Raw genomic sequence first — 8957 nt, 5'->3', positions numbered from 1 at the left:
ATACTAAATATAAATATTGGAGATAATTCCATAGTGCACTAATAAATAAAAATTTGTTAATCCATAATTTTATATTACAATATTAGAAATTCAATTAAAAAACACTTTTTAGATAAACATATAAATCGCTAATAATAAATTATGTAGGATATTCAGACCCAATGGTGGTGAATATTGTATAGAGTAACCTGATATTTAAGTTTTCCTGGGACAGTCACAAGATTTTACATCCTTATATAAAGAATACTGTACATGTTTTTTTAGTTATTTCAGTGAATGTAAAATTAGTGCTCAGGCTATAATATACTGTTGTATCCACCATAACGCTCCACTAACATGTCATACAAGGATCACAAAAACGTGTTACACAAGCATCTTTATGTTTCTTGTACTTAAATAATCTCTTTGTAATCAAGAAGATATATGGCTCAGGAGTGGTAATAGACAGTATAGATTAACATTTATGGATATATGGTCTACTTATCTCAACTTAATAGATCCACCAGAGAAAATAAATATAAAGAAATGCAGGGTAGAAAGGATGTATATCATTTTTTTTTCTTTTTAAATACAGCGTGTTAGTGCTACTCATAGCACTATTGTAGATGCCCCAGTTAAGACAAGTTTGTAATGTCTGGTCTTCTCTTTCTAGCGTTTGGATTATTTCAAAGGTGAATCTAGCAAAAAAAATCTCTCAATCAATCTTTCATAACATCTCTTCAATATACTCCTGAATCCACTCGACAAGTATATCCATTTCACTTATGGCTTTCCATAATACCCTTTTACCATGAATCTGCGGGAAGAACAATTAAACCAGTTAAATAATTTGTTTGATGACATTTTTTGCATGATTCCGCAATAGTAAAACCCCCACCTCCTCTCTGTGCTAATATTTTAATAATAATTCATGCTTAGATCTTGAAACTTAATCGTTTTGTTATTGGCCCTGTTAAAGTGGTAAGCAGCATTTCTAAGGAATACTTTTATTAGTGCTGCAGAAGAACATTGATAGATAATGAACAGACCATTAATGCAGACCAATTTTTTTTTAGATATTACACATTGCTTACCTGGAGTACCTGGCAAGTTTTTTTTTTCAGCTCTCTAAAACTTTTACTTTCAGTTTCTTTTTGGTCACAGTGACTTTTTTTCTGTGGAGGAAAACAATATGTAAGGAAATGTTGTCCTTATGTATACTTCTTAACAGCATCGCAAAAATATATTATGTAGTATCTACATATTCAGAAACATACAGGTCAGTTATTGTTTTGCGAATTGTGACCAAAAATGCATGAATTTTACACATAGAGATTTTAATGCAGTGTCCACAAATACATATTCATGACTATACACACATATAATACATATTCAGCAGCTGAGTTCTTCTGTGTGTTCTTTTTGTGGCATTGTGCTTATTTGCTAGTACAAACTGTGTGAAAGAAAAGAGCCATGAAGTGGGTACACTCAAACTGCAGAGGATAGCACAGACAGCATGCAGGCCAAACAACTCTATCCCTGTGCTGTTTAGAGTTCAGATTATATGGTTGCTTTTGATAATATATTATTCCACTTACACTGAAAATTCTCCCTGAGAAGCACACCTATCAGACCTTGATTATTGGCAGCTTCCCTGAATTCACCTGCTTATTTTCTGTACCTTTATTTTGCCTAACTATCCCTTTCCCCCTCAATAGATAGTACAGGTATGGGGTCTCTCATCCAAAGACCAGATATACAGAAAGCTCTGAATTTCAGGAACTCCCACAGAGTCCTTGTTAAACAAGTAATTCTATTTTTTAATAGTTTTAAATAACATTTTAATAATTTTAAATTATTTCCTTTTTGGTGTAATAATATACAGCCTAAATGGCCATCACGAAATGCATCAGGCTTTTTATGGACATGCGATACTTAATACAGTCATACATTTTTATTTTATTGTACCGCTATGTTGGAATATTTTGAGTGCCAACTCATTTTTTGCTGATATGGTTTCATAATAAAACAGTAGTGTGTACATAATCCTAACTACATTTAGATACCATAAATCCATTTTGGCAGTAAACATTTTTGCAGACTTTCGGTATTGTAATTCAAACTACAAAGAAAACTTTATCCAGGAAACCCAGGTTCCAAGAATACTTGATTATAGATCCTGTACATGCTAGACTAAACAGTAACTCATGATGTCCTATACAACATTCCCATCATCATAAACATGAATTTAAATCATTTAAAGGGATACTGTCATGGGAAGAAAAAAATTTCAAAACTTTCAAAACGCATCAGCCTAACAACAGAACAATGGGAAGGTAACCAGATAACAGCTCCCTAACACAAGATAACAGCTGCCTGGTAGATCTAAGAACAACACTCAATAGTAAAATCCAGGTCCCACCGAGACACATTCAGTTACATAGAGTAGGAGAAACAACAACCTGCCAGAAAGCAGTTCCATCCTAAAGTGCTGGCTGTTTCTGAAAACACATGACCAGGCAAAATGAACTGAGATGGCTACCTACACGCCAATTTTACTACTTAAAAAAAATACGCTTGCTGGTTCAGGAATTAAATTTTATATTGTAGAGTGAATTATTTGCAGTGTAAACAGTGTAATTTAGAAATAAAAAATACAGCATAAAAATCATGAAGAATCCCATTATGTATAAACCAATACAATTTTATATTCTACACTAAAAGTAGGTTGTGTTTTGAGTAAAAACACAGCCTCATTTACATTTTACAGTTAAATTAAATTGGGTTGAAAAAAGACAAAGTCCATCAAGTTCAACCCCTCCAAATGAGAACCCAGCATCCATACACACACCCCTCCCTACTTTTACATAAATTCTATATACCCATACCTATCTATATAACTATAGAGTTTAGTATCACAATAGCCTTTGATATTATGTCTGTCCAAGAAATCATCCAAGCCATTCTTAAAGGCATTAACTGAATCAGCCATCACAACATCACCCGGCAGTGCATTCCACAACCTCACTGTCCTCACTGTGAAGAATCCCCTACGTTGCTTCAAATGAAAGTTCTTTTCTTCTAGTCTAAAGGCGTGGCCTCTGGTACGGTGATCCACTTTATGGGTAAAAAGGTCCCCTGCTATTTGTCTATAATGTCCTCTAATGTACTTGTAAAGTGTAATCATGTCCCCTCGCAAGCGCCTTTTTTCCAGAGAAAACAACCCCAACCTTGACAGTCTACCCTCATAATTTAAGTCTTCCATCCCTCTAACCAATTTAGTTGCACGTCTCTGCACTCTCTCCAGCTCATTTATATCCCTCTTAAGGACTGGAGTCCAAAACTGCACTGCATACTCCAGATGAGGCCTCACCAGGGACCTATAAAGAGGCATAATTATGTTTTCATTCCTTGAGTTAATGCCCTTTTTTAATGCAAGACAGAACTTTATTTGCTTTAGTAGCCACAGAATGACACTGCCCAGAATTAGACAACTTGTTATCTACAAAGACCCCTAGATCCTTCTCATTTAAGGAAACTCACAACACACTGCCATTTAGTGTATAACTTGCATTTATATAATTTTTGCCAAAGTGCATAACCTTGCATTTATCAACATTGAACCTCATTTTCCAGTTTGCTGCCCACTTTTCCAACTTAGACAAATCACTCTGCAAAGTGGCAGCATCCTGCATGGAACCTATAGTTCTGCACAATTTAGTATCATCTGCAAAAATAGAAACAGTACTTTCAATGCCCACCTCCAAGTCATTAATAAACAAGTTGAAAAGCAAGGGACCTAGTACAGAGCCCTGCGGTACTCCACTAACAACACTGGTCCAATTAGAAAATGTTCCATTTACTACCACTCTTTGTAGTCTATCTTTTAGCCAGTTCTCTATCCAGGTACAAATACTATGTTCCAGGCCAACATTTCTTAATTTAACCAGTACACTTTTGTGTGGCACTGTATCAAATGCTTTAGCAAAGTCCAAGTAAATCACATCCACTGCCATCCCAGAATCGAGGTCCCTACTTACATATATTTATGTATGCAACTTACATGGTGCTTGGTTGAGTCAGTTATAATGAACAGCTCTACCATGAATGCAATGCCAGCATCAAGTGAAAGTAACAGTTAGAAAGCTGTCAAACCAGTGAGCTGCCTGTATATTATATACTACATCCGAGAATCTCTGCTCTCTCTCTCTCTCTCTTTCTCTTAAAGAATCACAGAGCATTCTAAGTTAATTGTACTCACACAGTGCAGAAGCAAGTCCTGGATAACCATCAATTTGTCGATAATTTTGAATTTCTTAGCCTTTTCCTTAACAAGAGTGTTTTCAAGAAAAGTATTGATGTAGAATGAAAGTAAGTTGTTCCTCAGATTACAATTTTTCTGAGCCTGTGTTAGGAGAATAAAAAAAAGTAATTCAGGTTGATCTTTTAGACAAGCTTAGCCACAATGTTTGTTACAAATTGTAGTGATTAAGCATTTTTCTTACCATAAAATCCTCTTTCAATTGTTTTGTCAAAAGTTGGATGTCTGTGATATTATCTTTCTGCAATACAAGGCAAATACATAAACAAAAGTTCAACATATGCCTCCAATAAGAAAAATTCTCTTAACAGTAACAGTTCATATTGGGAAAACAATATACTTACAGGAAAGAGTCGTTTGAAAGAGACTGTTTTGTTGTAGAGGTCTTCAGTGTTTTTTTCCAGTTGTGCTCTTTGGCAATGTTTTGGGTGAAATATCTTAGTTTCACATGTAAAAACATATAAACTGGTTAAATAAACCATTGACAAGAGGCTGTTACAGAATTTCATCCTTCTCAACTGTATCTGCCCGTCCCTGAATCAGAACCAAGAATGCAAAGGCAGTAGTGGTCTCTTCAGAAATCCTTAAAATGAGATTGCAGCTTGTTTAACCTTGTTTGATGGAATGTCAAGTTTGTTGCTGATTTATATAGATCGTCTTCTGAGTTTAAACAAAATTCCCCCATTATCATTGGTGACGTTTTGTAAAGACCTATACAGGTTTACTGGCAGAAAAGAAGCTAATCTTCTTAGAACTACGAACCCAACTTACCACAGCAAATATTCATATGTGGCTAGCAGGCTACAGGAGTTCTCTTGTGGCTGTGGTTCAGTTCGCGTGGTAAGCAAACCCTCAACTACATTTTCAAGTGTTTTCCTTAAAATATGAGTTTTTTCTCCTTTTAAACTTGCTGAAAAAACTCATTTGTGCTTTTTAAAGCATGACAATTCACATTGCTATCAAAGGCAATTGAGAAAACATTTTCGAGCACGTATGGGATATGGGATGATAGTGGAAGACTACTCTGTGCCCGTTTAAAACATATCGGGGGATAATAACTAACATTATGAATGATTTTTTTTCCCACAAATTACTATTTTAATAGTTTTTACATTTTAAAATTATACATACAGTACTTTTGTTATAAAAAGGAAAGGAAATAGAGTTTCACAGGAGAGTAGCTAATAGAACCAGAAGGCTCACAGGTTAAGCTGTATTTATACAAGGGGACTGTTGGGAAGTACTGCGCTATTATTAAAGGTAACAGTGTTATGTGTTAATAAAGTTGTGGAGGGTTGGCAAAAGGGGAAAAGGAAGTGAGGTAAGCAGCACAGTATGGTTAGAAACAGGAAAAGAAGCAGATACATGAGGAATAGTTAAGGGAAAAATTGCAATTGTTGGAAGTTGTGATCCTGTAAATAAAAAAGGCCATTGAGCCTTTCATACATTTTCTTGACTTTTACATACATGTACAGTCTGAGATGTAAGCCATTTATCTCAGGCTCCCAGGGAGTACCTCATTGATTAGTTTTTTCCAGATGTTATTGAAGATGGGGTTGAAGACTTCCAGTTTGTATGACCTTCTTGGCTCAGTAGAGGTGTTGAAGCAGAAAATAGCACAATATTTTGGGCCAAGCTTCTCCATGATGCTCAGCAATTTTTGGAGAAAGGATATTTGGAAAACCTATAGCCTTGAATAAGCAGGCAGTCCCAAAACACATGGAGGAAGGAACCCACCTCCCAACAGCACTTTGCAGTGATTAGAAGTTTGTGGGAACAAACTACATAATCTGTATGGAGTAAGATATACCTTATTAAGGAACTTTATATAGTGAATAAAGAACCCCCTATTGTAAAATATAAGGATATTATAAGTCACCGAGGAGTTTCATGACCAAATAAAAGCACGAGGCCGAAGGTTTATATACAGGTCATGGAACTCCGAGGTAACTTCTCATATCCTCATATTTAGCAACTGGGGGTACTTTATTTATTATAATACACCAGTTTCAGTGAGTCATGTGACAGAAATGACTTCAGAACTCACCGTTTATAACTGATGACATCAGAACTCACCGTTTATAAGGATATAATTTACAGGATATTCATGGCTTTTGTGTAGTATATAGTGAATAAAATACCCCTCTTGTAAATTATAAGGATATTATAAGTTACTGAGGAGTTTCATGAACATATAAAAACACAAGGCCGAAGGGGGGGTACTTTATTTATTATAATACACACGTTTCAGTGAGTCATGTGACAGAAATTACATCAGAACTCACCTTTTATAACTGATGACATCAGAACTCACCGTTTATAAGGATATAATTTATAAGATATTCATGGATTTTGTGTATTATATGTATATAGTACACAAAAGCCATGAATATCTTGTAAATGTTATCCTTATAAATGGTGAGTTCTGATGTCATCAGTTATAAATAGTGAGTAGTGATGTCATTTCTGTCACATGACTCACTGAAACTTGTGTATTACAATAAATAAAGTACCCCCTGTTGCAAAATATGAGGATATTAGAAGTACCTCGGAGTTCCATGACCTGTATAAAAACACTCAGCCTTCAGCCTCGTGTTTTTATATGGTCATGAAACTCCTTGGTAACTTATAATATCCTTATAATTTACAAGAGGGGGTACTTTATTCACTATATATAGGTATCCCTTAGTTGCTATTTTTGGAACTTGTTTAAGTGCATCTGCCTACATGTCATTGTGAAGTGCCAGTTCATCTCTGTACTACTTTGCCTTAACTGTAGATAGTGGGTCAGGGAAAGTATTTCAAATAGCGATGAGTGAATCTGTCCCAAATATTAGCAATATGCATTGAAGTCAGTGGGTGTTTTTTCACACAAATGCATTGGATACAGTAGGGGTTTTTATTGTGCCAAAATGCATTGGAGTAAATGGGTGTTTTTCACTGAATTTTTTACCCTGCAAATGCTTTTTTTAGGTCAATGAGCATTTTTTCTTTGCTCGATTTTTTCACAGTGGGTTTTTTTGCTCATCACTACTGAGTATTGTATATGCCCGTGATAATGGTTTGCTAAGGACTTTCCTGTGCAGGTGTACCTCAGGAGTGTTTTCCACTAATACTAGTACAGTAACTCCTAGGTACTAGAAAAACAACACCAGGTTGGGTGTCTAGAGGTAGTGCTGGATCTGTTGACAAAATGACAGATTTTATTTTGTTCACAAAAAGCCCAGAATAGCCCCAAAGCCTCCTAGAGTAACTCCTAGGAAAAAATATTTGCATTACTTAAAAATGTCATTTAGAATTGAATTTATTATAATGATATTATCGTTATACAGTATCTAAAACTATATTTAAAGCATTCTGCCAGACAAAAAATATAGTGTCTAGAGTCAGTGCAGATAACTCAGATTTTAAAATAATTTTCTGCTTAATCCTAAAGAGGGGGATGGGGTAATAAAGATACTTTGACATTTGATATATTTGGGCCCTTTTATCTGTGATCTATCAAAATAAATACATTTAAACTATCAGGGTGTAGGGAAATCTAAACCATTAAAATAATTAGTCTTACTGTACTTTAACTTACACTATGCACAGGGCTTAAGATGTATAAAAGCCCATTTACAGTAGTAACCTATGTCTCTGTCATTGTCCTGGAGCACCCCAGCTGACCAACCCCCTTGTGCCTGTGGGACTGTCTACCTGTGAACAAAGAAAGGCTACTAGTTAGCAGCATAGTTACTGGGTTCAATCTGTGTCCTACTGGGCCTGTCAAAAAACATACAACCCCTGCTATAGAAGCAAAGGAAATGCCAAGACCATACATGCAAACTCCCACTATAGAGTTTCTAAAATAATCTTTATTATGTAGGGGTGGTTCACCTTTGAGTGAACTTTTAGTATGATATAGAGAGTGATATTGTGAGGCAATTTGCAATTGGTTTTTGTTTTCTATAATTTGTGTTTTTTTAGATATTTAGCTTTTTACAATATTTAGCAACTCTCCAGTTTGCAATTTGTAGCTTTACAGAGCATTTGTTTTTTAGATGGGGTCAGCGACCCCCATTTCAAAGTTGGAAAGAATCAGAAGAAGAAGGCAAATAATTTAAAAAAACTATAAAAAATAAATAATGAAGACCAATTGAAAAGTTGCTTAGAATTGGCCATTTTATAGCATACTAAATGTTAACTTAAAGGTAAACCACCCCTTTAAGATAATAATGTCAGCAAATGTATATATGGACTGGCGATAGATGGAATTTGTATCCAGAACTTAATAGCACAAATGCACACATAACTGAGTCTCATACAATACAAGATCTATGCATAAAATGACACACCAATCAGTATGATTAGTGAAATTAACCTTCGCAAAATATGACCACCCATTTGTTTATCCTAACAGACCAATTAGACATAAGATCGATCTCCTCCCTGCAATGTCCTGCCACTACCAATAAGGGCTAGTCCACACGTGGAGATTTTGTCACCTGGCGACTAATCGCCTCGTCTTTTGCACGACTATCTCCCCGAACTGTTTTTCCCCATTGGCTACAATGCAAAGTCGCCTGCGCTAATGCACACGCGGCGATGCGTTTTCAATAGTTGCCCAAAGTTGCCTCACTGGGCTAGTCCACATGAGGAGATTCGTGGAGATTTT

The 8957-nt window shown here is 35.5% G+C and overlaps 1 protein-coding gene across 1 annotated transcript; it reads right to left on the bottom strand.

The window, feature by feature from the left end:
* Positions 1-622: 622 nt before the first annotated feature.
* On the bottom strand, positions 623-5400 carry LOC108712487 (interleukin-26). The gene is made up of 5 exons (XM_018254688.2): positions 4645-5400; positions 4485-4541; positions 4241-4384; positions 1083-1154; positions 623-796 (listed from the first exon to the last, which is right to left on the bottom strand). Exons 1-5 carry the CDS (start codon positions 4807-4809, stop codon positions 707-709), a joined length of 528 nt encoding a protein of 175 aa, XP_018110177.1. The 5' UTR covers positions 4810-5400; the 3' UTR covers positions 623-706.
* Between the last annotated feature and the right edge of the window lie 3557 nt (positions 5401-8957).

The sequence above is a fragment of the Xenopus laevis genome, chromosome 3S, assembly GCF_017654675.1.
Source record: "Xenopus laevis strain J_2021 chromosome 3S, Xenopus_laevis_v10.1, whole genome shotgun sequence".
Taxonomy (NCBI): Eukaryota; Metazoa; Chordata; class Amphibia; order Anura; family Pipidae; genus Xenopus; species Xenopus laevis.
The sequence above is the reverse complement of the archived record's forward strand: the minus strand, read 5'-3'. Positions and strand labels throughout refer to the sequence as shown.

Excerpts from the sequence above, each read along its gene's own strand:
- LOC108712487 (XM_018254688.2), bottom strand. The coding sequence starts at position 4,809 with ATGAAATTCTGTAACAGCCTCTTGTCAATGGTTTATTTAACCAGTTTA. Across the intron at positions 1,155-4,240 it reads AGGACTTGCTTCTGCACTGT|AAAAAAAGTCACTGTGACCA; the intron begins GTGAGTACAATT and ends TTTCCTCCACAG. Across the intron at positions 797-1,082 it reads TGAAAAAAAAAACTTGCCAG|ATTCATGGTAAAAGGGTATT; the intron begins GTACTCCAGGTA and ends TTCTTCCCGCAG.